At 55.0% G+C, this 27,773-nt stretch overlaps 6 protein-coding genes across 6 annotated transcripts; 3 read left to right on the top strand and 3 right to left on the bottom strand.

The window, feature by feature from the left end:
• Positions 1 to 3,120: 3,120 nt before the first annotated feature.
• COCSUDRAFT_221 (hypothetical protein) lies at positions 3,121 to 12,649 on the bottom strand (the record flags this gene model as incomplete). The annotated part of the gene is made up of 18 exons (XM_005643271.1): positions 3,121 to 3,267; positions 3,640 to 3,891; positions 4,150 to 4,227; positions 4,277 to 4,280; positions 4,454 to 4,665; positions 4,962 to 5,075; positions 5,278 to 5,368; positions 5,744 to 5,928; positions 6,205 to 6,294; positions 6,609 to 6,836; positions 7,271 to 7,354; positions 7,594 to 7,788; positions 8,169 to 8,367; positions 8,770 to 8,967; positions 9,121 to 9,186; positions 11,914 to 12,107; positions 12,253 to 12,397; positions 12,549 to 12,649. Coding segments are annotated over 18 exons (2,583 nt in total), but the record flags the coding sequence as incomplete, so codon positions are not given.
• A 3,040-nt stretch (positions 12,650 to 15,689) lies between these two features.
• COCSUDRAFT_38560 lies at positions 15,690 to 19,198 on the top strand (the record flags this gene model as incomplete). Its single annotated transcript, XM_005643270.1, has 9 exons — positions 15,690 to 15,743; positions 15,867 to 16,082; positions 16,288 to 16,398; positions 16,501 to 16,663; positions 16,951 to 17,141; positions 17,432 to 17,677; positions 17,997 to 18,191; positions 18,658 to 18,754; positions 19,038 to 19,198. 9 exons carry the CDS (start codon positions 15,690 to 15,692, stop codon positions 19,196 to 19,198), a joined length of 1,434 nt encoding a protein of 477 aa, XP_005643327.1.
• A 1,616-nt stretch (positions 19,199 to 20,814) lies between these two features.
• Positions 20,815 to 22,297, top strand: COCSUDRAFT_38559 (putative histone H2B; the record flags this gene model as incomplete). The annotated part of the gene is made up of 3 exons (XM_005643269.1): positions 20,815 to 20,949; positions 21,152 to 21,382; positions 22,283 to 22,297. The coding sequence occupies 3 exons, from the start codon at positions 20,815 to 20,817 to the stop codon at positions 22,295 to 22,297; spliced, it is 381 nt and encodes a 126-aa protein (XP_005643326.1).
• A 334-nt stretch (positions 22,298 to 22,631) lies between these two features.
• On the bottom strand, positions 22,632 to 22,847 carry COCSUDRAFT_38558 (hypothetical protein; the record flags this gene model as incomplete). The annotated part of the gene is made up of 1 exon (XM_005643268.1): positions 22,632 to 22,847. The coding sequence occupies one exon, from the start codon at positions 22,845 to 22,847 to the stop codon at positions 22,632 to 22,634; it is 216 nt and encodes a 71-aa protein (XP_005643325.1).
• Positions 22,848 to 24,054: 1,207 nt separating this feature from the next.
• COCSUDRAFT_60082 (barwin-like endoglucanase) lies at positions 24,055 to 26,155 on the bottom strand (the record flags this gene model as incomplete). The annotated part of the gene is made up of 7 exons (XM_005643267.1): positions 24,055 to 24,063; positions 24,120 to 24,209; positions 24,405 to 24,560; positions 24,858 to 24,986; positions 25,262 to 25,372; positions 25,634 to 25,789; positions 25,964 to 26,155. The coding sequence occupies 7 exons, from the start codon at positions 26,153 to 26,155 to the stop codon at positions 24,055 to 24,057; spliced, it is 843 nt and encodes a 280-aa protein (XP_005643324.1).
• A 213-nt stretch (positions 26,156 to 26,368) lies between these two features.
• Positions 26,369 to 27,709, top strand: COCSUDRAFT_38557 (hypothetical protein; the record flags this gene model as incomplete). Its single annotated transcript, XM_005643266.1, has 3 exons — positions 26,369 to 26,505; position 27,091; positions 27,554 to 27,709. The coding sequence occupies 3 exons, from the start codon at positions 26,369 to 26,371 to the stop codon at positions 27,707 to 27,709; spliced, it is 294 nt and encodes a 97-aa protein (XP_005643323.1).
• Positions 27,710 to 27,773: the final 64 nt, after the last annotated feature.

Genomic DNA, 27,773 nt, shown 5'->3' with positions numbered 1-27,773 from the left:
TGTACCTTCACAACACTTCCCTGAAGTCACATTCGCAGTGTCGCGCTCAACGGGCGAAGCTCATCAAGATAAAGGTGCTTGACAGCAACTCTTGGCTTTGCATTGTATCAGTTTGATGTGGCAGCACCCAATACAATGAAGGCCCTAGACTTGCAATGGGAATGGGAATGCGGCTGTATGAGCGAGATGCTGTGGCTCCCACTGATAATTGTGAGTGCAGAAATTTGATCGCATAGACATAGCTGCAAGGAATGGCAGCAGGAGGGACTGGCAAAGGGCAAACAACAATTGCAGGAATGTGACACTGCACGCACCGCCCCAGCCGGCGTGGCTGGCCTCGTCTGCGGAGCTGTAGGCTTCGCTTGGGTCGGGGCTGCTGCCGCCCGTGTCGTCCTCGCCCGGCCACTTGGGCCGCACCACCACGCGACCGCGCGCCGTCCGCGCACGCTTCCTGTGCGGCGCGCGAGCAGAGCATCCCGTCAGTTCTTCCGCATGCTGTCAGAACGCATGCCAAGCATGCACGAGTACGGGAACAAGAGGAGCAATATGAAGGTCCCTTTGAATGGATAGGGGGCAAAAAAAGTTGCAAATTCTACTGTCTGCAGCAGACAAATGGCACTTTCAGCTGCATAAAAGCCCCTGGTGCGACGTCTCAAGAAGACTGACACTGATTTCACTTCTCTCAAGGTTTGGGGCGACAAGAGGTGCCTGAATTTGCCTTCCTCATGAGTTTTGATGCGGTGCCCACTTCAAAAATCAGGCATCAATGTGGAACATCAAGACCGCGAGGTGATCTGAAGTTGAGCCGAACCTGCTGAAGGTGGGTCGGGGGCTGGGCAGGGCAGACTCGGCCTCCTCAGGATCCATCGACCGCGTGGCAGTGATGCGAGCCTTCTTGTAGCCCTTCTTACCAACGGCCCCGCCCGATCTGCTGGCGGCCCCCGTCTCCGCCACGCGCGCCTCGTACGCCAATGCCGCCGCCTCGGCTGCAGCCGCCGCTGCCGCCTCCTAAAGCCACCACACAGCCCTTAGCATGTAGCACTAAAGGAAGACATGGGCATCCATAACTGTCTCCCAGACTCCTCATGTGTTCCCGGGCAAACTGAAGAGAGCTAGGTGTCCAACTTTGCCAAAAAGTAATGTAAAGAACTATCACCCATCAGCACCCTGCCCAAAGATCATCAGAAAGGGGCACGGTGTTGATGCCCAAAGGAAATCTGCAGACATAAAGGCTGCCCCATTTCCGGCCATTGTTGGACTAACAGAACTTAAGTAACACCCAGACCATCGTAGGCACGGTAGTCAGTGTTGATAGCAGAGAGAGCACAATGGGGTCTCACCTCGCGCGCCAGTTGTTCCTGCAGGATTCGCTGGCGTTCCTGGGCGCGCTCAACCTGCGCCCTGTAGGCCGCGTCCGCCGCCGCCTTGTCCCAGTCAACCGCGCGCGTCGCCTCTGCATCCTCCTCTATCTCGGCTTCCTGCACACACCACCTCACAGATGTTAGAATACATCTAATTCGCGGGGAACAGACTGTGATTCTGACACATCTTGCTGAGGTCGACAGGCTCTACGATTTTCAGGTTTCAGTGGCTGCGGTGCGGCCATTTTAGCGTACTGTGGTTATGTTATTGGACATAATTGGACATAAGGATGTTGGCTGGGCGTCATCAAACCTGCTCTTCCTGGATGCGCTCAATCTCCTGCATGTTCCACTCCTGCGCATCCAGCTCTGCTTCCACCGCGGCAGCCGCAGCCTCCACATCCAGCCGTGATGGGGCGACCTGCGCAGCCCAACTCGCTCTCCCTCACCATCCTAACCATTTCACTGGAGCTCCTTTAATTCCGAAGCAACAAGCTGACGAGCCTCATGCCCTTTGAAACTTCAATATCAAATCAGCGGCTTCTTCGATCCGAACATGAGAAAGGTGAGTCCACTCAGATACACGCATCTAGGAGTATGAAAAACTGCGTGAAGAGCACGTGACCTTCTGCCCGTGGCAAGAAGCCAGACAAGTGCTCCTTTGCACGGAGGACAATGCACACCTCCTCTAGGAAGCGGACTGCGTAGCGCTCGATGGGCCGCAGCGCGCTCTCCAGGTTGGCGACGGGGTCCGCGCTCTGTCCGCCGTGCGCGAGCGCCGCCACATCCGACATGATCGCGTCGTCGTCTGCATCCACCTCTTCCGCCTTGACCAGCGGCAGCTCGCTGCTCGGTTGGCTCGCCGCGCCCGACGCCGCCGCCACCGCGCCGTCCTCCGCGCCGGAGGCCGCCGCCCCCCTGCCACTCGCACAGCAACCACGATGAGGCACAGCACTTGTGCTCACACCCATTCTCTTCTGCCTATTTCATTCATGAACAGTCTCCTTCAGCCCACTAGTCCAAAGGGGAGAGCATGACAAACATATACTTAGATGAAATGTATACTGTTCTACGTGAATTTAGTGACAAAGGAAGATTGTTGTATCAAAAGGTGGGAATCCTAGGTGAGGCTATAAATATCTTCTCTTCCAAGCACCCCTCAATCGGGCGGCACCACCATTGCACCCAGGAGATACACCCAAACATGCATGCAGAAGCGCAACCTGGTGTCATCGCCGTCCTCGGCGTCCTCATCGGCTTCGGCATCCGCATCGGGGGCCAAAGCCGGCGCGGGCTCGGCGGAGAACTCAGCGAGCTCGTCGGCCGTCTCGCGCTCGAGCGCGGCCGCGGCGGCTCGATCGCCCTCGTCCTCCACGCTGCGCAGCGCCGCCTGCACCTCCTCCTCCGACATGCCCCCGCTCGTTGGCCCGGCCGCAGCTGTGGGAGCCCCTGAGAGTGCACAACAACTCATTCAATCACTGATTGTAAGACTTGGCTACGCTATTTAGCACACCCAGATGGCCTCTACATCTGGTCCGTCTCAGACGGAATTGTACTTTGAATTTTGAATGGCATGACCATGATAAGAAGTGGTTCAATACCATATTAGACCATGGATGAAACCAGCCCAGACCAGCAAAGAAGCAAGGGCGGGGGAACCATCCAGTTCATTCGTGAAGCTCATTTGCAAAGCCTGGGAGGGGTGAAGCACACCTTGCAGGCCGAGGATTTCGCGGGGGTTGAATTTTTGGAGGAAGTCGGTGTTGAAGCCGCCGGACTGGATGGCTAAATGGTCCAGCTGGCGCTTCTGGTCGCTCTTGGTCAGAATGTTCTCCTCGATGGTGCGCTCGCTCACCAGTCGGTAGATGTGCACCTCACGCGTCTGCCCGATGCGGTGGCACCTGTCCTGTGCCTGCGCAGCCGGCCGAGCACATTCAGGCTGCAGTCTCTTTACCAGATTGTCACATACATCAGCCGCTGCAATCTGTTGGAGATCCAGCCAACGTAAGTCGATTCAGGAGTTGTGTCAGGAACATGTTGAGGGAATCCAGGCCTTCTTGTAAGCCAGTTGGGGGCACTGCTTGATGAAAACATGCAAAAGATGCAGGCGGATGCTCAGACACACACCACTGTCCACAACCCAAACTGAATGCAGGTTGCCAGTAAGAGTGGCTTGCTGTGGCAATGCTATGATGAAAGGACCTCAACTGAAGAGTTTGATGATAGTTCAGGAATCCAGAGTTTCAGTAGGACCGGATTCAAGCATCCAGACACCAACGAGACAGTGTTTCCAAGTAAGGGGATGAGGGGGCTGTGCCTGGGCGTCCATGGCTGGGTTCCAGTCAGAGTCGTAGAAGATGACGGTGTCGGCGCCCGTGAGGTTCATGCCGACGCCGCCGGAGCGCGTGGAAAGGATGAAGACGAAGAGCTTGGGGTTGGTGTTGAAGCGCTGCATGAGGATCTGGCGCTGCTCGGGCTTGGTTGTGCCGTCCAGGCGCAGGTAGCTGTAGCCGTGCAGGTTCAGAAACACCTAATGTGCAATGCCAGGCACCATCGTCAGCCCATCATTGTGCTGATGCAAACAGATGCAATTCGGCATGTCCCATTGATTGAATTCTGTTCAGCCACTAATCAAAAGCTCTTCCATCTTGAATGTGTGTCGGGAAGCGTTTCAGTGTCTGCTCCGCTGTGCACCACCAGTGCACACTGCAAGGGATCAAACTCATCAGCAAGCGTGGGATGCTCAAGGCTAATGCGGTGTGAGAGGTGACGGGGAAGGGTAACCCACCTCCAGGATGTCAAGCATGCGCGCCATCTGGGTGAAGATGAGGGCTCTGTGGTCGCCAGATTTCAGCCGCCGCAGCAGCTCCGCCAACTCCTGCATTAAAGTGTCAGAAACCTTTCAGACGTGACACAGTGCTAGCCAGGAGCGTTTCCCACGTTTCCCTAAAAAGAGTTGTTGCGAAGGGCAGGCCTGCAAAGAGTACAATTGGGTGACTGTCGTTTGAAGGGACAACTGGCAAAGGGCCGATCGCAAAATTAGTGTGCAGTTTCCTGTGCGGAAAGGTCACGGGGCATGGATACAGCCGTACTCAGGCATGGGAGGCCGTGCCTGCAGTTTGCCGCAATCAAACTGGATCAGCCGCCGGTCGGGGAAGAAGAGCTGCTGCCGCACGATGGCCGTGCGCAGGGGCGCTGATCGCGCAAAGACTTCCGCCTGCAGCGCCGCCGCGCGCGCGGCCGCCTCTGCGACTGCGCTCGGGTCCGGACGGCTGCACCATATCTCTGGCGGGGGGGCCCGCGCCTGTAGCATGGCAGGGGACAATCACAATCTTGCAATAGTAACAAGGATCCGCAACTTCCCACAAGCTGTTGAAGCTTCTGATGCCTGTTCCCGTGAGAAGATCACTGGCATGGTGCTCTGCATGCCCTGCAGTCTGCCATGCACTGCAAAGTTTGCGAGGCAAGGACGCAATCTTTGTGCTTGGCCAAGTGACACGGTCTGCTAATGCAGGGTACATGTTGGAATTTTTGTGTGATGATAGTTTCCTTAGCTGCAGCCAGCTTGTCTCAACATGTGAAAATAAGGTCGAGCTGCACCCTGGGGATGACGAACATGAAGGTCTTCAACTCGTCATCCAGCTGCTCTGCGCGCATCTGGCACGTCTGGACTGCATCGGCTACAGCATCCGCAAAGTCCAGGTGGCGCCCCCTCTGCAAAGCCAGACATCAAGTCATTAGATCTTCACCACCAGCTGGCTGTTGCTCAAAAGACGCCACTTAGTCAGATGGCAGGTTGCAATCCCACTTCTAAGAGCTGACAAATGGATGGCCAGCTTCTGTGGGTCACAACTCCCGCAGAATCCGGTCATCACTTTCTGCAAATGCCCTCATGACCGCCAGAATCTCCCCATACATCTGGAAATATGTTTAGAGTCACATGCCCAAAGGAGAACACAAAATTCTGCATAAGAGCGACAGCGCACCTGCTGTTTGATGACATGGACCTGGTGAACAGGCAGCTCCACGCGCACAGCCTCCACAAGGTCACGCCCAAAAAGCGGCGCTTGGCGGCTGCGGCGCTCGTTCACGGCCGCCATTAGCGCTCGGCGCTGCGCCGCGGCCTCGGCCCGCCGCCGGCGCAGGTCGCGCAGTGATGCCGCCACCGCGTGCACCAGGCCCTGTGATGGCGCGCCCTCCAAAGTGGCCTGTGACAGCAGAGGGGCACAGTGTCACTTTGCGCACTTGAAGGAATAGGAGTGTCCCTTCAGCAAAGCTTTCCCATTCTCCGTATTGAAGGATATATTGCAAATTGTGGCAGCAACTCAAGGCCTAGGAAGAGTAGCATGTGGTGTGTGCGGGAGGTAATGACTCAAAAGGACATAAAAATGAGATCTTTTGCATGCAGAAAGCCATTACTCACCACAAAAGATATGCTGAGGCCGCTCTGGTCGCCACGCTGCTCAGCCTTAGAGGCGTTCAGCTCCTCTATCAGCTGCTTTGGCGTCTGCAGCACCTGCACACATATTGCCGGCACCTTCAGCAACCCGGTCTTTCCACACCTTGTCTGTCAGTGCCTCGCCCAAACAGGAGGCAAGTCAGCACCGTCGCTCTGTGGACAACCTTAGTCATGCAATTGCTGACAAGCAATGGCTTCTAATCCCATGCAAATCAGTGCAAGAAATGGGAGAGGAAGTTCCAGGGAAAGGGAGAGGCGGGCATGAGCGCCCACCTGAACCTCCTGGGCCTCCCACTGGCTCATGGCCTCATGCTGGATGGGCAGCAGGTTGAGCTCTCCAAGATCGATATGGTCCCAGACAGAGCCCTCGCTGGCGCGCACGACCGCTGAGGGCAGCTGCGCGCTGAGGCCCCCCACCATGTCAAATGCCGAGACGATGGGCCGCCCCTCGAACAGGTCCGGGTGGTTGCACACCTGCAGAACAGCACGTAATGTACTCGGAGTTGTGGGTTGATGTCAGTTGTTAGAGGCTTTGGTGAAACGAGGGACACGTGCTTTGTGAGCATGCGCTGCCCTTGTGCTGCTCTAACAGGGTTGAAAGCAGAGCATTGAACTGACATGCTCCTTTTTGTGCTGCTTGAGACATCGTGAAAGTAGCCCTGCTCCTCATGCATGTGTAGGTGCCTCGGCAAGACCGTGCTAGTGTACGCTGCCGGTACATGCATGAAGTACTGTCTCAATTTAGGGAGGAGTGGTGGGCGTGGGCTCGGACGGAGGGAACAGCGGACCTTGCGCAGCTGCATGAGGACGTTGATGATGCCCAGGAAGTTGCCGGAGGTGAGGGTGGAGGCGGTGTCGGAGGAGGCCATGTAGTCCTCGTACAGCGTGCGTTGGCGCTTGGAGAGGCGGCAGCGCACCACGTGCTCGTGCTTGCCCGGCAGCTGCTTCTCCACCTCGCTCTTCAGCCGCCGCAGCAGGAATGGCCGCAGCACGCCGTGCAGCCGCTCCACCAGCGCCTGTTTCAAGCATGCACAGTATTGTTGTATTAAATATTGTTCCTGCTCAGAAGGCAAGGTGCGTCTGCAGAGAAGTTGCTGATCAAGGCTGCTACAGACACTACCCCTTGTATGACTTCCTAAAACCAACCTAGACCCAGTCAGCCGTGGACAAGGTGCTCAGTATAAACACTTTCCTCCACCAGCCTAGGGTCTGCAAGTAGTATGATCACAAGCAAACTAGGAGCAATCAATATCAAGCTGTTTGCCACTTTCAATTGTGCAAGAAAAGCTATCCCATTTGAATATCGCGTCTCCGTAAGGTTGGCAAAGCTCTTGACGCCCTAATAACTGGCAGGAACCAGTACATGGTGAGAAGTCATCGGACGGCCTGCAGGATCCGATATGCGAGGTGTGTGATGTGCAAAAGGTGAGGGTATGCAAGGGGAGCACACCTTATTGACTGCCTCTTGCCCCTCCACCATGCCGGTCAGCGGGTTGGAGAACCAGTCCTTGAACTGCGCATGGCTGGCAAACACCTGCACGAGAGTCACAGCATGACGATGTCAGCACAAACTGTTCAGGCCCGCACCTCGACACTGGGAGGGTCATCAATGAAAATCAAGCCACTTGAGGCATGTCCCGAGCCAGGCATCTCTTTGCATGCCTGCCTGTGTGCATGCATTGCATGGAACATGACAGATTGTCTCACAGAGGTGAGCTGATGCCTGAAGGTCCAGCTGGGTTACAATATGACAGGGGGAGGAAGGGGGGCCACCTGTGGCATGAGGAAGTGCATGAGGGACCAGAGCTCCATGAGGTCGTTCTGCAGGGGCGTCCCAGTGATGAGCAGGCGGCGCTGCGAGTTGAAGTTGAGCAGCGTCTGCCACCGCTGGCTCTTCCAGTTCTTTATCATGTGTGCCTCGTCCAGGATCAGGTACTTCCACTTCTTCCGCCGGAACATCTTTGCGTCCTGCACCAGTCAACCCCAGACACACATCAGATCTCAACTCACAAGGTATAATTGCTTTCCATGCCTTTGGAAATGTGTAGCTACACCGTGCATGCGCATGCCAAACTCCACAGTCAGTCATTGAAAGATAGAATCTCCTCAAGACCACTTTCATCAAGAGGCGCTTGAAAGCCTGCTGTTTAAAATAAGCTAGTTCTAAGAATCTGGTACCAGAGTCATGTTCTGAAAAGATGGAACAGGATCAGCCTGGCAGTGTAGAAGCAGCGTGTGACCTGCAGGAAGAGAGTAATCTATGTGCAGTTGTCTCAGGACTGATTTGGCAGGCAACCTTCAAAATCGGGCAAAAATGAGCCTGGCAAGGTGACAGCGCAGGGTGTGACCTGGAGAACGAGGGTGTAGGAGGTGATGCAGATGTGGAAGGCATTGGGCTTGGACCAGCCCTGGCGCTTGGCCTTGCGCTCCTTGGCGCTGCCGTAGTAGGTGAGCAGCTTGAAGGCGGGGCACCACTTCTTGCACTCCACTTCCCAGTTCAGCATCACGCTCGTCGGCACCACTATCAGGTGCGGGCCCCACACGCCCCTGCATGCGCACTCACTGCTCATATCCTTCCAGGCATATCGACTACCTTCCTGTCTGAATGACATGCTACAAGACAGACGGCTTATCTGGATTTGAACTTCCAGACATACTGTAATTCACCTCCCCGCATAGTGTTCTGACGACAACAGAGGCATCCGCCATCACAGGGGAACTTGCAAAAGGGACAATCCCTGACGATTGACTGGTTCTCCCAAGAAGGAAATCTAAGAATTCCAGGATTTCCCTCTTAAGCAGATGCCCATTCCACATGCACACGAACGGCTTCATGCATGGGTAATGGCAGAGAGGAGACTGGGACATGGATTACATTCTTCGTGACACAATAACTGGCAGAACCTTGGCTGGTGCAGTGTCAGGTGCTTTGAGAATGTGGCAGCGCACTTTTCGCAGGCAAGGTGGGCGAGCAGGGAGATGGTCATGATGGTTTTGCCGAGGCCCATCTCGTCGGCCAGGATGCCGTTCAGGCGACGCGTGTAGATGGTGATCAGCCACTCCAGCCCCACGTGCTGGTACTCCCTCAGTGATCCCTTCAGCAGGAACGGTACCTGCGCGACAAACGCAAACACACCGCGCTGAGCACTCCTGCCTGGCACAGGTCAGTCACGACAGTCCCCTCAGCTCTGAGATGAGTAGTAGCAATGCTTTAATGGCTCCAGAAGGACACATGAACAAATGTGCAAGGAAACACTCTGCCTCAGAGTCAGCGCAAGAGAATGATAGTTAGATTGTCACATAGTGCTGAAAGATGTTCTCGAAAAGGTTTGCACTGTCTGCGGCAGTCCATGTTGGAACAGAATGCTGCGTCCCAAGCGCGCTTTCATTTCCACCCGTTCCAGAGTAGCAGTGGAGCGTCAGGCATGGATGAGATAAAGACTGCTTCCGTGATGCAACACTCTGTGCAGACTTAAGACCAGGCAGAGCGTGGCTTGCCTGGATGTGCACGCCGGCACTGTCGAGGGTGTGGCCCTTGGGCTGCACCTGGGATGCCAGCCGAGCGACGCCCTCCAGCCGCTCCGCCCCCTGGGCCTCCCTCTCCAGCTCAGTCAGTGCCTCGTCACCTGTCGCGTCCTCAGCAGCGTTCCCTCTAGCCTGCTCCCTTGCCGCCAGATTTGGCGCGGAGGGGCCGGCGGCGGCCGACTCACTGGCGTCCTCCTTTGCTGCCAGGCTTGGCGCGGAAGGGCCGGCGGCCTCTTCAGGCGCTGCAGACACAGGGATGCCCTCTGACGGCGCTGCGGCGGTGGTCTGACTTTCAGGCGGCACTGCTAGTGTTGACGGGAAGGCCGACGGCATTGGCTCATCTGCATTCGCGCGCAACACGTCAACAACTGTTCAAAAAGCTAGACAGGGCGTCCACCAGAGTGCGGTGACCATCCCTCAAAATTTTCTGGCCTCTTCAGTTTACCCCACTGGGTAGCAATCCCGATTGATGCGCTGAGGCCTCTTTCGACTGCGAAAGGTGCAGCAATATGCATAGCTTTCCAAGGTGCCTGGTGATGCCTCACCTGCGTCTGTGACGGCCGTGGCACCTGGCGGCGCCGTAGCCTTGGCACCTGCGGTGTCTGAAGGCTCCTTTGAGCTTGCCTGAGCGGGCTGGTCTGCCTTTCCCCCATCGACGTCCATGTCACTGGGGCCATTGCTGTCTTCATCTGCATCGTTGCCCATGACATAACCATAGCGCGCCAGGAGCTGCTCCAGCGGCATGTCTGCCTCGTCCGCCAGTGCTGCCGCCTCTGCCGCCTCCTCCGCCTGGTATATCCAGCAGCCCACAACACCTCAGCTTCTGTCCAGAGCCCCACCACAGAGCATCCACCCCCAAACAATTTGATTATCATGTTGGCAACCGAGGCAGGACTGACAAGCAGCCTCGAGCTGCAATCGACCAGGTGTGCACAACACTTAACACCTGCCAAGCCCATGAAAGCATTTCCCTTTGACAAGCGGATAACTGATGGGGCAGGACAACAGGGTGTCTTCAGCTGCAGTCACCGCCAGGCATGCAAGGCATTCAGGATCAGCAGCATGCAATTGTAGTGTGTAGGAGGATAGCGCACCGCGCGATCAGCTCCGTCCTGGGCAGCCATGGCATCTTCCTCCTCCAACGTGGCCTCATCGTCGTCCCCGCTGCCCTCAGATGCATAGTCTCCATCCCCGGCTGCCTCGCTCTCCTGGCCTGCAGAAACATGACCGCCCATCCCTGAGACAATTAGCGCATAATGGAAACCACCACAGAACCCATCAACCACCACTCTATGAGATCAGCAGGATCGTTCTCATGGCCTGAATTGCATGAAGGCCTCACAAGTCAATCTGTACAGCTGCGACAAAGGGCGCCGAACTTTTCCAGTTGCACATGCCATCTCTGCTCTGCGCATTGCACCAGCAATGGATCACAGCTGGATTAAGCTCTTTCAGGTGGCTGGATATTGCACCTGTCATGATTTTTGCCAAGTCTCTTACGCCCTCATCAGTCCGCCGCCGTTTGCTTGGCGGCCCCTCGTCTGCACTGGAATGGTCATGCTCACTGCCGCTCTCTGCCTCACTGGTGTGCTCCTCTGACTTTACAGACGGCGCAGCAATTCCCATGCCTCTCGAACTCTCTGCCATTTTCACATCCCCACCTCCTGCACCAGATTCATCGCCGGAAGAGCTCAGGCCTTGCATGTTCATTGATGCTTTGCCAGAATTGCAGGCGCTGTGTGCTAGAGGAGAGAAATAGTGCAGTGGTGCCAAAGAAATGGAAAGGGAAGGAAGGGGCCACACCTGCACTGCCTACCCCTGCGGCTGGTGGGGTGTCCTCGGCCGCCTCTGCTGCATCGTTGCCTGTGACAAAGCCGTAGCGGGCCAGCAGCTGCTCCAGGGGCATGTCTGCCTCGTCATTCAGCATTGATAGCTCCCCTTCCTCGTCCTCACCCTCGCCTGCCTCGCGCGCCAGAGCCTGTAGAACACCACCATATGTTGAGGAACAGCAATGAAGGGACGTAGGCACGCCCAGTCACACTTCCTTGCAGCAGAAGTTGAAGATTACCCATGACTTATCAACCTTGCCCAACTACAGGAACTACAGTAGAGATCCAGGCAAGTGCCAGCAACCATTCTACTGCAAATGCCACCACAAAATAAGAAAGCCCCAGGACAATCAATAACCACTGTGAGGACCAAAACACTGAAATCCTTTACGGTAGTAAGAAGCATGCCTCCTCTTCTTCCAGGGTGGCTTCGTCATCGTCATCATCTTCCATCCCTGTCTCCACCTGAAACTCCTCTTCATCCTCCTCGCCTGCGCCGCTGCCGTCAGCCAGTGGCTCGGCAAGCGCTGCACTGCTGGTCTCAGCCGCCTTGCTCCTCTCCGGCGCGCCCAACTGCCCCTGCAATCCCGGCGCTGCCGGCCGCGCACCGTTGCCAGCCGCCGCGGCCAGCTTTGCCGCGGCTGCATCTGGCTTTCGGTCAGACGCGCTGGGGCCCTCGAGCAGAGCCGGGGCAGGCGCCGGTGGCGCGGCGGCATTGCTGGCAGGTATGGGGCGGGACGGTGGCGGCGAGAGCAGGGCGGGGAGGTCTTGGTCGTTGGCTGCCAGGCGCTGGGCGAGGAGGCTGGAGTACTTCTGGGTCTGGCCGACCAGGAAGGAGAGGTGCTTGTCCATGGCCTCCTTCTTGCGCGCGTCAACCACGCTCTGCTGTTTGTACGCCACCACCCGCTCCGCCTTCTTCCAGAACTGCATGACCTGCGCACACCGCATCCACCCAAGCATCATGCGCCATCCATGTCAGCAGCACAGCACAAGTCAATAAATTGGCAGGTGTTGCATGAGTGTAATTTGCGATTGGTGGCATTGGAAATGAGATGTGACGGGAGACAAAGAGGCGGACTTCTTTGCCGATCCATGCAGCCCGGCGGCGGATTGCGAGCTCGGCCTCCCTCTGGCGCACGACCGCGCGCGACTCCACGTCCATATTGGAGCGCACCACAGCGCGCACGTACTTCTTTGCCTGCTTCATCTTCCAGCTCCGCTCTCTGTGCAACCCAACCCTCCAATCTCATACTCAATTTACCTCACGGTAGGGACAAAGGACGCACTTGAAATATGGACACTTGTCAGACAACAAGGCATTGACTGCTGTTGTGAGTAGACACAAGGAAATCAGGGGTTGAGGGGTTGGCGCACTTCTGGAACTCCTTGGCGAGCCAGGCCATCTCTTCGAGGAGGAAGTCCCTGTGTGTTTTGGTGCGTTTGGGCTCGGCCGCAGCCGGCAGCGGCCGCGCCGCCGCGTCCCTCGCCGCGCGGATGTCCGCCGCCCGCTGCAGGATCTCCTCCTTGTGCTCCTGCTCCCTCGCCTGCGCCTCCAGGTCAGCTGCCGCCTTGGCCGCCTCTGCATCTGCACTCACCGCATCAGGACAGCAGCGTCAGCTCTGCAACCAAAACAACACGCACTGCCTCCCTACCGTCCAACCAAAACTACCCAGCCTCCACTGGGCATCAGGAACAAATACATTGCCTTGCATGAACAAACAGCATTTAGCGACAGGGTCTGCTGAGTCCAGATTGCAAGAGGCGCAGGGGAAAGCCGCACCTGCGCGGGTTTTGCGGTCGGTGGCAGAGGTGACGACGCGGGGCGAGCGGGGCGAGTGCGGGCCGCTGGAGCTGCGCGCGCGCGGCGAAGACGGTCCCCCCGGTCCCGGAGGGAGGCCGTCCTCCCCGGGAGCCTGACTGGCGCCGGTCGGCTTCTGCCCCAGCGGGCTTACTGCAGTTGAGCCCCTGGGCGTGTGCAGGCCCTGGCGCTGAGGCAGCACCCGCACAGGCCCCGCTGGGGGCGAGCCGGGCTGACCGGAATCCGGAGCTGCCGCATCGCCCGCTTTCGCCCCCTTCTGGGCCGGATCGACATGTGCGGCCGAGCGCGTGAGCCGCGGCTTGGCCCCAACCGCTGCTCCCGCTGCTGTGCTGTCTGTGGGGCTCCCAGCCTCTGCAGGGCCGATGTCTGTATTGCTCGTGGTGGCCACTCGTACCGGCGGTGCGGAGGCCGGGTGCACCCTCAGCTTTGGCAGTGCAGGCGCGTCGATGTCCGTGGGATGGGGCCCTTCCGAGTGACCCTGCTGCTCGGCTGCTGGCTGCCCTGGCGCTGCAAGCCCATTCACAAATGATATCGCAGGCCTGGAGAGGCCCAATGTAGGATTGGCATGCGCGCTGCTGGCGCGCCTCCCCCGCGCCTCAGATGAGGTTGACGCCAGATTTGACAGGGACCGCGCCCGCCGATTTGCGGCTGCCTCGTCGTCTGGGCCTGTCATCAGGCGCAGCTGAGCTGATCAATCACCAGCTGCACTTGTGCTGGGCGTGCATGGAGCACTTACGCGGCACGTTTGGACAGTGAGAAGAAGCAAATGTACCCACCTGTTTTGTCAATCATGTCTGTGTCTTCGGTGGATGCCGCCACGCTCCTCCAATGCCGGTCATCCAGATGTTCGCTTCCATGCTGCAAAGCTCCTGACGCCTCATGGGGCCACTTGCCTGGACACAGATATACATCAACTCTCAGAAGCCGCGACACTTGTGTGCAGTACCTTACAGGCAGTTTTCCCAGGCAACCTCCGCAACGCGCTCCTGTCACTCACAATTTTCTTGTCCTGATTGATGCATGCAGAGCATGCACGCCAGGACTGCATTGTAGGTGAATGTGACGCGGTCGAGCAGTACACGATCCCACAAGGCAAGTCCCATTCCTGTAAATGGAGGGAACCACGCACCGTCTTCGCGGTCCCTCCGCGGCCCTGATGTGGCAGGGGCAGCCACCAAGGTTTGAAGAGTGTCTCCAGAGTCAGGAATCGTGGTGCCTGATCGCAATTTGCGGCTGGCTAGATCTCTGCTGCTGCGTGTGCGTGGTGGCACGGATCTGCCAGCCGTTGCGTGCTCCGAAGGTGATCCTGGCATGCCCTGCTTCAAGTGGGAGCCAAATCAGCTGCTGAGAAGCCTTCAGGCGTCGAATTCCAACATTTGAACGCTTATACAGAACAATTCAGCAGTTTGCGCAGATAACTGCAGCCTAACTCCACGCAGGACTGGTTATTCTCCATCCACCCGGTGTACTCCCAGCATTGAGAGACGCTTCAAGGGTTGTTGTCAGGACCAGATACGACAAAAGGGTATTGCATGTTAGACATCAGAAATCCTAAATATCCACATCGTCCAGCATAAGCCATGTTTACCGGAAGTTTTAGACAATTTCTTTCGGCACGGGTAATCCTGCTGATGTTCTGAAAATTAATGGATGCAAGCTCTTTCTGCCAGAAATACATTGCAGGGAGTTTTCACCTCTATCAATGTGTGTCACACAGCCAAAAGCCCACATGTCTCCGTGCAAGTTTGCAGTATTGCCCAACCTTTTCCATCGAACTCCAGAGGGTATTCTGGATAAAATCAGGCAAAGATGGTCTGCGATCAAGAGCTCAATATACGAAAATATCTTCAGGGCCCAATTGCCAACGATGCTGCATCCATGCCCCTCAAGATCGCACCCTTTTGCCTTCCTTGGTTCCATCTCGGCCAAACTCCAGACTCACCGTAAATGTCCCGTAAACTGGTTATGTGATCCTTTTGGCACGTGCCTTTCCTTGGACTTTGTGGCAAACAATGCGACAATGGAAGATTGTTGTCTGAACGTTTACTCACCAGTGACGTTGAGGCGCTGAAATAACACTTCTCCCGCAGAGGCGTCATTAATTCTCTTCATCCACTTAAACTTTGAAGCACTCGAGTTGAGTGTCCAACGCTAAGAAGGCGTACGCCAACATTGAGCGAGCCATGCATTGATTTGGACCGATGGCACTTAGTGTTATGCTCGTGCTGTTGCATGGCATGGAAAACCTGTCAGAGTGTGATTAGTCGCTCACACATCCCGAGTGCCTTGATTTCCTTTTCTGACTGGGTGAGCATATTCTGTACACGGCCACAATGTCTTGCTAACACTACCGCAGTAAAATGGACATTGCGCTCCCAAGTGTTTGAGGATTGGTCCGCCTGTTAAGCTGTTATCCTATCAGCGAATATATGTAAATTCTCCCTTGACCACGGCCTGAAATGACAGGCATGGTCAACTTCAACTCCAGGCAGCGGAAAGTACCACTGATATGTAAATTAATCACTCTCTGCGCTGTCCTGGTGGCCACTTACATAGTGTTGCGAAAGGTATGTGGCTTGATCTTGCTTGCTTGTACTATACACTTGGACAAGTCTCACTTGGTTGTATAATGAGCATGGTGAGCTATTTAAGCGCTCTTGGATCCGCTGCATTCTATGTAGGTTTCGAGGACAAAGATGAGTGCACAGAAACCCAAATTTCCATGGGGAGTGGCCTCAGCAGCATATCAGGTGTCTGAATGCCAGCTCCCAGTCCACCTTATTACATGGCGCCTTTGAACAATCCAATGAGCGTTCTATCATTCCCTGAAGTAAGCTTCAAGGAAAGCATGCATGTGGCCCCTCGGCCAACAGGTGGAGGGAGCTTACAAGGAGGACGGCCGGGGCATGTCAATCTGGGACACCTTCTCGCACACACCAGGCAAGACAGCGCAAGGGCACACTGGGGACGTCGCCGTAGATTTTTATCACCGCTATGAGGCCGACATCGCCATAATGAAGTCCCTGGGCGTCAAAGTGTTTCGCTTCTCCATCTCTTGGCCGCGCATCCTGCCCCAGGGCACCGGCCGGGTGCGCGCATATGACTTACCAACAGTATACTATACTAGGAGCTGCAAAGCCAGGACAATGGCATGCTGGGCAGTCTGACAAAATACGCAGTCGTGAAGATGCCGTGGGCCCTGAGTTCCCTGCAGATTTACGATTGATGGCAAGAACTGCCACGATATGATGAGCAGGGGGGAGAGTGAGAGATTGAGAATTTTGGTCCTCGCAGGTGAACAAGCTAGGGGTGCAGTTCTACAGCAAGCTGATTGACGCTCTGCTGGCTGCCGGCATTGAGCCTCATGTTACGCTCTATCATTGGGACTTGCCGCAAGCCCTGCAGGCACGCCACACAGCTTCACATAACAATGCTCTTTTCAATCTCCCTGGTACCCAAAGAACACTTGAGCGGACCGTCAACATGTGAGGATGTGTGGATGTGCAGGACAAGTATGGTGGGTGGCTGAGCGACAAGAGCATAAAGGACTTTGCCGCTTATGCAGAGGTGTGTTTCAAGGCATTTGGGGACAGGGTCAGCTTCTGGACTACCTTCAATGAGCCCTGGAGCTTCATCTGGATTGGATACGGAATGGGCATTCATGCGCCAGGTGCCTTGCAGCTCTCTGCCATGTTCTGCGCATGTTAATCAAACCTGAATCCAACCTGCAATGGCAAAAAGGCTACCTTGTGATGAGACCAACCACTGAAATCCCAAGGGATTCAATGACTAACCTGCATGGGCCAAGTGACATGTCGGACGGCCATCTCTTGCACCACGCAGGAGACCACCTTGTCATTGGATTGCTTGGGCAGGGACTCTATCATGTTGGTTCAAGGCCCAGGATGAACACTAATACTCTCAAGGGGAAAACTCGAAGACTTGGTGGGAATGCAGGGCGGTGCTCTGACAGGAGCATGTGCGCGGAGGGGGACTCGGCCAGGGAGCCCTGGGTGGTGACGCACAACGTGCTGCTGGCACATGCGGCGGCTGTCGAGCGATTTCGCGCGCTGGTACCCCAGGGCAACATCAGCATCAACCTCAATGCCGAGTGGTCGGAACCCATGACCAGCTCCGTGGCCGACAAGGTGCCCCTCCCAAGCTGCATCTTCCTTCATGTTCAAGCTGCTGCTTCTCTCTTTAAGGCCTCCTTCCCATGACCTCAAAATCGTGTAAACATCTACTGTGCTCTGCCACTGATGTCTTCAGGAAGGGCAGTCTTCCTGATGACAATACCAGCTGCTCAGTTGCCATTGGGCCATGCAGCAACATGCCTACTTTTGATTTGCCTTGCCTGGGTCAGGCCCACACGCCATTGCAACAAGATCATTTTTATCCATTTGACATACTCCTCACATGCCCCATTAATCTGTTGCAGGAGGCAGCGCAGCGCAATCTGGACTTCATATTGGGCATCTACGCGGACCCCATCTTTCTGGGAGACTATCCTGCCTCCGTCCGATCCCGCATCACTGACCTGCCAGAGTTCACGCCCGAGCAGCGCGCCTCACTCAAGGGCAGCGCAGATTACTTTGCGCTGAACCACTACACTTCCAGATACATCTCCCACGACGAGGAAGCTGTCCCCACCGGCCTCTCCGCACACACCGAGCGCAATGGCAAGGTGCGGCTGTGAGGCCTTCTTCTCCAGCTGTTGATGCTCTGCACCAACTGAGAAGTCATTGTAGCTTTTGCTTCTCATTGTACTGGAGTCTTGGACAATCATTCTTAGGCATATCATCGTGGCAAGGCAGTGTGATGACTTTGCTGGTCCTGTGGACAGGCTGGTGTTAATCAGTCCTGTGTGCCTTGAAGAGCAGCTGCGCAGCACAGTGAAGAAGAGTTTCTGTGCATGAAGTGCCACAGCTTTAGTGGCCATGCAAGCGAGCCTGATCAGGCGGGGGTGTGGCTGACTGGATGCATGGCTGTGCGTGCCTGATCAGGCTATCGGGAAGCAGGCCGACTCAGACTGGCTGCTGGCAGTGCCGTGGGGCTTCCGGCGGCTGCTGGCGTATGTGCACCGCCGTTACGGGGCGCCAGAAATCTGGGTTACGGAGAACGGCTGCGATGCCCCCGGCGAGGACGACGCGGCGTTCCCTGCTGTGCTGGAGGACACCTTCCGGCTGCAGTACTACCAGGTACAGTGCTTCCTGTGCTCTTAGCTGATGTTTCCTTTGTGGGCCATCTTGGGGAGGATGGGTGCCAACATTGCACCTCACTTCCTATAGGGACCAACATAGTGCTGGTGTTGGGTAGGTGCCCAATATTAGCTCCCAGAGGTTTTGCTTGGCTGTCAGGGAAGGCTACCTGCCTTCAACATGCTCCGCCTCATGCGTGAGGCCGCTCCAGCAAGTGGTCTGGTGCGGAACTCAATGCAAGTAAAGACCTTGGTCTATGAATGCAAGTTTCACTGCCTGCGGCGTATGTGTGTGTTGGCTCGGGGCCACCGCAGAGATCAGGGGTTGCAACAGGACGAGGCTCTTGCAAACGTGCTCCTCAGGGCATCGCATTCACTCGTGTGCAGAGTGTGGTGTTGCTGTGAGGAAAATGAAGGCGGTGTGAAGGACCGCCTGAAGGACTTGGGCTGTGCTGCTTTGCCTGCAGGAGTACCTGGCGGAAGCCATGAAGGCAGTGACAGAGGATGGGGTCAACATCCGCGGCTATTTCGCCTGGTCGATTCTTGATAATTTTGAATGGGCGGGTAAATTGTCAGCCCTCTTCACACCCACCGCATGCAGACAAGAATGCCAAGCAACATGCAGATGCTTACAGCCTACCATGCGCTTGTTTTGTGCACAGCTGAGCGTCAGTGGAAATTTAAAACTCCCCATGCCCTTTGCTCTGCCATAGGTGAACGTCACCTGCAAAAAATTTCTATGTCTCTTCAGCAATCTGTCTCTTTTGTGCTTAATGTGGCAATTGCTGCTGGCATTGCTGCACATTATATCTTGTGCTCATCAAGTTCCTATTGGTGCCTGTAACAGATGGGTACACGAAGCGGTTTGGCATCGTGTATGTTGACTACAAGCACGGCCTGCTGCGTCACCTCAAGGCCTCTGCCAAGTTCCTTGCAGCACTCTTCGGGCCAGAGCCGCTCGCTGCTGCCAGAGCCGCCGCTGCGATCCAAAGTGCCACAGTCGACTGACATCTGCCAAGGTTGCTTGCTGGGCTGCTCATGCATTTGAGCCATGTACGGTATTATCAGATATTCTAGTTGAAGCCCAGGCTGTTGCCAGCAGCTTTACTGACCTGCTGCGTTGCCAGCTGAGCTGCCAGTGTGCCATGGGTGCTGAATCAGTGCACCCAGATGGATGGGATGTCTGCATTGTATAACAGTTACAAGGCTTGCACGACAGCCTTTGTGATTGCACGCTGTCGGAAATTCTTCAGAGGTGCACATTTCGAACAACACAGGCAGAGGCACTTCACTACTTCAACTGATCACAGACTGCTCACGAACGTGCACACTTATGCTGTTTGCGCAGATTCCCAGGTGCCCTAGCTCCTAGGCGGGTTCCTTGTCACGTGGCCTAATGAATACACACACGTGGCCCAAAGCACGTGCCATGCCATGCATCTGCATCGTGCGCTCTCACCATGCTCTGCCACTCTCCCTGCACATGCATTACAAGCCATTTTCCGCCATGGACTGGTTATCTCATTGTCTCAGCATGTGCACTCGAATGTTGGTTGACAACCTTCAAGTGGGTGGATCAGCATGTGGGGTGTGAGATATTTGGAGTGCAAGAGGGACACAGGTAATTGTAGAGTCATTTAAGCTGAGTGAGCAGCAGCTCCAGCCTGGTGCCAGCTGGCACAGCCCCGGCCAGATCAGGCGCGCCCTCCTGCCGCCCCAGGCACCAATCTTGGCAGAGGCGGCGAGCAGAAATTTGTAAATTTACGGCATGTGCATGCATGTGATAACGTGTGATGTCTCTAAAGACTGCTTAACGGTGCAAGGCAGTCATGATGGCAAAGAGGAGTACTTTGCAGCTATACGATTGGAATGCATTGCCAGGCTCCTGCAATTTACTAGATCGAGCAGCCATCACAATTTTGTAAAAGAGCTGGTCCATTAAGGGGAAAAAAGGCACCAAAAACAAAAAGGGCTTTGACTTTCATTGGGCTGTCGGGGATCGAACCCCCGAACGTTATATTCATACTAGCAAATCCTAACCCGCGCTGTCTGTCGCTCCACGATCGTACCTTGCTCATGGTTGCATTGATGCATATATGTACCTGGTACCAGGGACTTATGGCTTCATTTGAGACACTCTGTCGAACGCAATAATGCGGGTTTCCCGCAATCGGAGGCGGAGAAGAGGGCTTCAGTGTGAAACGGCTCGCACAAGGAGGTAATGCAGCCTTTACAGAGACAGCCTTGAGAGGCTGCAGCTGTCTGTAATCCACTCGGAGACTCACAATTGGATTGCTTCTTTGCCCCCTCTTCACGTTTCCATTGTCTCAGTTGCTGGAGTGAGAGGACCAAGCACCTCGTGGAAGAGGGACTCCTTGACGTCTGAGATGACGAACGACAGCATGTTCTGAGGCCACATTACTTTTGGGAAAGGTAGATCATTCCTAGGGTACACGGCCATCAGGAAGAGAACACGAATTTTCTGTAATCTTTTAAAGCTGCCCGTGTGAGTGGTTGAAGGTGGGCCAAACAAGATAGAGAAAAAAAATTAAAGCGCCTTCAGCTCCCAGTGAAGTATCCCTCAAAGCTATTCCATCCTCTCTCAGCGATCCGGCGATGCAGGCATGGCTCCCAAGGGCTCCCAAGGCAGAGAAGAAGCCCGTCAAAAAGGTCACCAAGACCGCCAAGACTGGTGCAAGAAGAAGACCAAGGCCAAGGTCGAGTCCTTCAAGATCTACATGTGCGAGGTCCTGAAGCAGGTGGGCCACAACATCCCAACTGCCAGCTGGTGCTTCCACAGTGCCTCCTGCGAAACCACGCTGTGACACTGCTACTTACTTGCATGGTGTGTTTGTGCCTGTGCCCCACACAAGCCGGCCCAGAAGAAGGGCAGATTGACAGCATCACAGGTGTCAGTGCAAGCAGTCCTTGGCAGCTGGCACCCTATCTGCTGTGCTGCAGGCCCACCCCTACACCGGTATCTCCTCCTGGGCCATCTCCATCCTCAATGCCTTCGTCACTGACACCTTTGGGAAGATGGCCACTGAGACAGCCCAGCTGGCCCGCTACAACAAGAAGCCCACTGTGGCCTCTGGCAAGATACAGACCGCTCTGCGCCTCATCCTGCCCGGCAAGCTGGCCAAGCACACGGTGTCTGAAGGCAGCAAGGCTGTGACCGAGTCCACCTCCGCCGTAAGTTGCCCGCGCCTCAGCAGCGCAAAAATAAACCGGTCTTATTGTAACACCACCACTATATTGAAAATGGTTCCCCCGCATGCCTATCCCATGAGACTCGTGCGAGACCCAGCCTCTTCTCCAGCAGTGCCAGGATTCAATCAGGAGGCAAGTTGCATTTGCCTCATATGTCTTGCATCTTCTTGATTTGTATCGTAATGCTGGCTTTCGTTAGCGGCGCTGATAATGCAGTGCTGGCATGTCTGTGTTTATTAGGATCAACGCAGTGCGTTCTCATTCGGCAAGTAGACGCTGCCAGAAGATATTACCTTCAAGGTAGGTGCATACTCATGTCCTCAACTCCATGTAATGCACAGCATGACTGTGGAAAGATCATTCGATAGACACTAAGGGTCGCTGGCCACCGGTGGGGTTCTGGCTGGGTTTGAAAGCTTGTACAGCGAGATGTGCCATTAAAGATCTGGCATGCTTGTGAGCATGTGCTGGTGTGCAGAGCAAAATACTTCCGCAGATCTTGAGTGCCATTGTGGCTAGCTTAACAAGCTGGTGAAATGCCAGACTCCTTGAAGATTTTGCCGGCGGGGGCATTTTGGAACGAGTGCCCAAAACTAGTGATATCAACTGCTTTTGTTGATAGCAATTCTATTCTGAGGAACACATAATGTATGCTGTGCTTAACATGCTTATGCATGTGCTTTGACTGCTGTGTTCAGAGATTGCCAGATCAGTGATCTGATTACAGCTCATTGTAATTTTACTCAAAATACCCCAGGAAAACAACACCTCTGAATCCGAAAACACACTTGCAGGCTAGGCAATCCGCAACAAGGCACACTGAAATCCTCGACACACAATTTTCTTCCTCCTTGAATCAAGGACCTTGATACACTGCTGCAGGCTATAACCCCATAGACACAAGACTATTCTTGAGACTACAATGCTTGCAAGCCGATGGCATTGCAGTATGCATAATAAATGCACATAATCCTACACGTCGGACGTCCTTGAGTGATACCAACTCAAAAATACGTAATTGTCACTTTGCAATGACAATTACCCTACAGCTGCTTGTCCTGCTCCCCGCTGTCAAAGAGTATATAACCTGTATGATTTCAAGTGAAAGAGTACGTGCTGACATCCTATTGCATCTTGTCAAAAGTGAAAAAACCTGCTCTCAACTGTCATCGTTGCAGCAGGCGTCGCAAAAAACAGAGGCAGCTTCTGCTGACCCTGAGCTGCCCTCGTTTCACATCCTCAACAGCCTCACAACATTCTGGCACTTACGTGCCGCCAGAACTCCACTGAAAAGCGCAAAAAGGGTGCTTGCAAGTCCATCTCTCCCTTGAATGCTAGAATGAGCCGCTGCCTTGCCCCGGTCTGCTGGAGCCATGCACACATCCCATGGGAAGATCTGCTTGAGATCTCCCCACACACATGCCGATTTGGGCATCTCCCAATCCATCCTCTACAGCAGCCAGGCAGCGACCCAGCCCTCCATTAAATAATTCTAGCCCCGCGGCCAAAGATTTCTTGCGTCACAAGCAAACAAACAGACTCCAACGCAAGCTCGGTCACTCGACCCTCAAGCATGGACCCATTGCACTTATTTGGGCCCTCAATAGCGCAAACAATAAGGTTGAGAGGGATGTAGGAGGGTGAACGAGAGCACAGTAGATGAAGTGGCAGTGCGGAGCAATGTGTCAGTGCAGTATTAAACCTCATACTTCTCTCTTGTAACAGTTCCTGAACAGCGGCAGTCTCTGACTGCATACAGAAGGGCAGCGTTGCACTTCAGAGCCTGCATGCTGCCAAACATTGAAACTCAAATTTGCCTCAAAACGATGCCTGCAGCCAAATGCCCATGGCCTGCAGGAATCTAATAAGCATGTACCAGCACAGCCCTGCGCATGTGCCGAGCCTGTGCTTGCAATAAACTGCATCCGCAGCTCTCACCACAGCCCACATTGTCTGACAGTGCGCGCATCCATACGCGCGGCGCAGCATAGCGAGGAAGCAATTCCTTCTCAGCAGCTGTAAACTTGCTGACTGGGCTGAAGGCTGCTCCCCACACATGAATCCCCAGCAGACAGCACTGACGGCCTCTTCTGCTCTCTTGCCTCAGGCTGCCAGCAGAGTCCCCGGATATTTGGGGCAGAGCTGGTGGGCTGATCTCACAAGAGAGGTCCCCCCGCCCTTGCCACCCCTTGGCGCCACCGCCGCAGCAGCGGGGGGCTTAGAAGGGCGGCCCCCCCGCCCCGGTCACAGCCGCGCCACCGCTGCAGCGGGGGCAGATCAGCAGGTGGAGGGGCAGCGGCCGCAGGTCTTCGCGCAGAAGGCGTTGGGGTAATCCTTGGTGGAAACGATCATCCAGGAGCTGTCGCACTTGCCGTACTTCTTCTGCTGTTCGCATGAGTACGTAGTGTCCGGCGTCTGGTCCACGCAGGGGCACTGGCCGCCGCTGGAGCCTGGTGGCGAGGGGGCGGACCCGGGAGACCCCAAGGAGGACCCGTTGGGCGCTGATGAGGACAAGGGGGAGGACGCCGAAGAGGATGTGTAAGTGCTTGTCGTCTGCGCACACAGCAGACAAGCCCAAATGAGATGGCGCGCTCATATGATAGGTCTTGGTGGGATTGATCATGCTGTTTTCACAAACCAGCAGCACCACATCTTCAAAATTCCTGCAAGACCCCCAAGTACGAAAGATCACATGCAGCAGCAGAGGCAGAAAGCTCACCGACACAGCACCCCCCTTGAGCGCGAATTGCACATTCGTCGGCACATCCCCGGTCTTTCCCTGGCTGTCAATCAATCCCAAAGCAGTCACCTGCACAGCAAACCCCCACACAATTCAAAAACACACCGAGCAAATTTCCCTTGCTGCCCTGCTGCCCGAGCCACGGCATGGATCATACTGCGCATGCACAGCCTGTAACACACGAGCTAGGTCAGGTTGCTGGGGTATCAGTTTGAGGATGTCAGCACGGACAGAGCACCCTGGAGGGAGTGAGTAGGGGCGGACCTCCTGCGAGTCATCGCTGACCATGCGGAAGTCCCAGGGCAGGCGCGGGGTGACGGGCACTTCCCAGGCCTGCCCATACTTGTTATTCATGCCCATCCAATCGCTGTCAGACCCCTTCATCTGCACCAGCTTGATGCCTCCATAGCCCGCAGCTTTCTGCGCAGCCCCAACACACCACACCTCAGCTCTGGCACTCCTTTCTAAAAACACACCCTTTTCTGCTTCACTGGATCATTTTTTCGACCATTTTTTTCTCAATGTGCCGATTTCAAGCTGGAGTCCTATGCAGGACTATGCTCAGCAGTACAGCGCAGCACCTTGCCTGAGCCCACACTGCATAATTTTTAATCTGGCAACTTTTCTCATCGGCCATGGAGCCACCTGTTGCTAGTTCTGGACCCAAGCATTATCTCCTCGAGAGACCGATCGGGGTGCATGGAAAGGGAAACTCACCGACACCACGATGCGCAGCCAGGCGCCTGGGCCATTGTTGTGGTTGATGTCCACCAGCAGCGGCTCTGGCGGTGTGCACTCCACTCTCCGGTACATGATGTCAATCCTTCCAACCTCCATCGGAGCAATCTGTGCACCAGGCAACCAGCTCAGCACACCTGCTACGGCCTTGTGCCAGGAACCGACAACTACACAAAAAAGGCACTACCTATACCACTTATGAAGGCACGATTCAACTGAATACATCTACACACAACGCACTACACACACCATAAAGGCAATGTTCGACTAAATTCTGAAGCCCACATGGTACCCTGTAAGAAGCCTTGACAGAAGGCCACAAAGCACAGCTTGGAAGTCCAAGAAAACGCTGCAGATGGCTGTAAATGAGGCAAGGGGCGGACCTTATTGAAGGTGAGGGCTTGCATGTCTATGTGGTCCGTCGCGCACTCAGGGCACACGTCCGTGATAGTTATGATGACCGACCTCTGATTCGAGTCCTTACTGCAGCGCCCCTGCAGCCCAGACACCCCAAATGAGCACGTGGAATCCCTGGTAAGGCTGCAAGTCTTTGAGTGCAGAAAGGAAAGCCCTTGAGTGCAGAAAGGGACAGAGGTGTGTGCTATATTGCGAAACAGACAAAGCATCACCGCTGCCAAATACTACAACAAGCGCATATGAGTGCCTGATAGGCCAACCGTGCTTCTTTTGCAAACATCCCAATGCATCACCGCCGTTCTCTCAGAAAAGACAGAGCAGCTGAGGCGTGCTCGCACCCCAAACGGCCCTCCGATGTCCACGCACTTTATTTCATAGCACTGGCCACACGCCTTGGCTGGGCCGGCCACCGAGAAGGAATTTGTCAGTGAGAACGCTGCCACACTCCAGAACGGATAACTGTTCTTGTCCAACATCCCGTACCCACAAGCTCCCTGCAAAATAGATCCAATGTAACGCATTGCGCGGACATGAGCAATTCTTGCAAATAAATACTTGCCAATTACTTCAAACAGCCCTGCTCAAGACAGATAGGACAGCCTGCAAAGTCAGGGAACAGGCTGCATACTGCATACTGAAAGTAGCATATGTGCAAAGTGAGCTCTCACCTCTTTGGTTCCGAAGCTGGGATCATACGGGTTCATGCCGTCCTGAGCCCCTCCGTAATTTGTAGCAATGCCGCTGTGCCAATCACTGAGCGGCACGCTGACAGCTAGCCAAGGGCAGAGCACAGCCACTGCGATGGCGGCTAATTGGAGCCCTGTCGAAGGGGAGGATGGACACTGTCTCTGTAGCGCCATGGTGTGCTGGGCTGCAATGTATCAGCAGGCGATGGCTGTGGGAAGTTTCCTGGCAGAGGTATCTGCCAGATGAAGTGGAGCTGATGGGAATGTCAGTCAACTGCTGGCGCTACTGAAGAATGAGCTCCATCTCCATATCCAAGCTTTTGCTCCTGGGTCGGTCTTCTGTTTCGTGGCCTACACTTGCCTCACTGTCATGCTGCTCTGTCACTCATGGCGGATGCTGTCAAGCTGGGGGTCTGTCCAGGTAGATGCTGGACTGCACACTTCTCTGCTCCCGCAGCTGATCAACAAATCAAGGGTGAGCTCCCAGGCCTGCCGCCCACAAGATATTTCCTGCATAGCCACATGTATCATTAAGATCAGGCACGCGCTGCAAGCTAAGCAGTAAGAATCCTTGAGAAAAAGTAGTGCATCTGCAATGACTGCCATGTCACGATCGGTAGATAACATCAAATAATGCCTGAGACACCCATTGTCAAACATCGCATCTCGATGACACTTAAGTAGAAATCTCCAACGATACTGCAGCGGAGTACAACCTTGACTAAACCACTGTCCGGAAGTCGATCCCGATCGGTCACAAACAAGACAGTTGCGTGACTATAAGTCGTACGCATAGTTGCCCTCACCGATGCTCAACCCTAATGCGCCTACTTCAGGCGCCCCGTCAAACGGGACAGCAATCTCATTGCACACATACACTACTGACATTCTGCTCCCCATAACATGCGATGCTTCAGGCCAAAAGGCGCGTGCCTAAGTGTCACTGCCCTACCAAGATCTGCGGCACGCAACAAAGCCGCCGTCAACAATTGAGCCCAACACGAGAGGCGCACGGAAATGCCGTAAGAAATTAGACGTCGTGGGCAGCATGTCGCTCGCAGACTGATACTGATACAAAACAACCAACACCACCAAACAAATCTCAGCAGGGTCCCCACACCTGAAGGCCTGCACAAGACAGTACTGGTGGTGCTTGCCTCACCCTGAGACCGTTACCCAAAGAGCCATAACAAAGCTGTTCTGGTCCCGATGGAACTATCTCATAGTAAGACGAGACTTACACATGCATGCACCCCAGCAGCTTTAATCCTCAATATATAAAAGAGCGCTGCACTATGATGGATGATGGGATAAACGCTTTCTCTGCTGCTAACATTGATGGAGACACTGGATCTCCTTGGGCGATCCTAAACGAAGAGATCCGTCACGTACGACAGCGCCCGACTTCAGCCGGCGATCGTTTTAATCTGCTCTTGCCGCTCTGTTCTGACCTGACGTGCTGGGACGTGCTGCTCGTACGCACGAGGTCCCACCACTTCTCGTCTGATCGAGCCTGGAATCCCAACGGTAGATATGCTACTTGCTAACACTTAGCCTTACCCTGTGATGCAGATCTCGCTGCGCTGTATGCTCTTCCTCCCTGTTGTGCTACGCACGCATCGACGATACTGGGCGAATATTTCCAGACGCCAGACCCCTGCTATGCTGAAATCGTGTGATAGCGGTCTGAAATGCTTGCTAGCAGGGAAGAGGCGAATGGTGCGATGAACGGATATCTTCTGGATGTGGGGCGTTCTTGGGGTCTCTCAGAGCCCAGCGCGTCTGCCCTGGA

Source organism: Coccomyxa subellipsoidea, assembly GCF_000258705.1.
Source record: "Coccomyxa subellipsoidea C-169, whole genome shotgun sequence".
Taxonomy (NCBI): domain Eukaryota; kingdom Viridiplantae; phylum Chlorophyta; class Trebouxiophyceae; family Coccomyxaceae; genus Coccomyxa; species Coccomyxa subellipsoidea.
The sequence above is the reverse complement of the archived record's forward strand: the minus strand, read 5'-3'. Positions and strand labels throughout refer to the sequence as shown.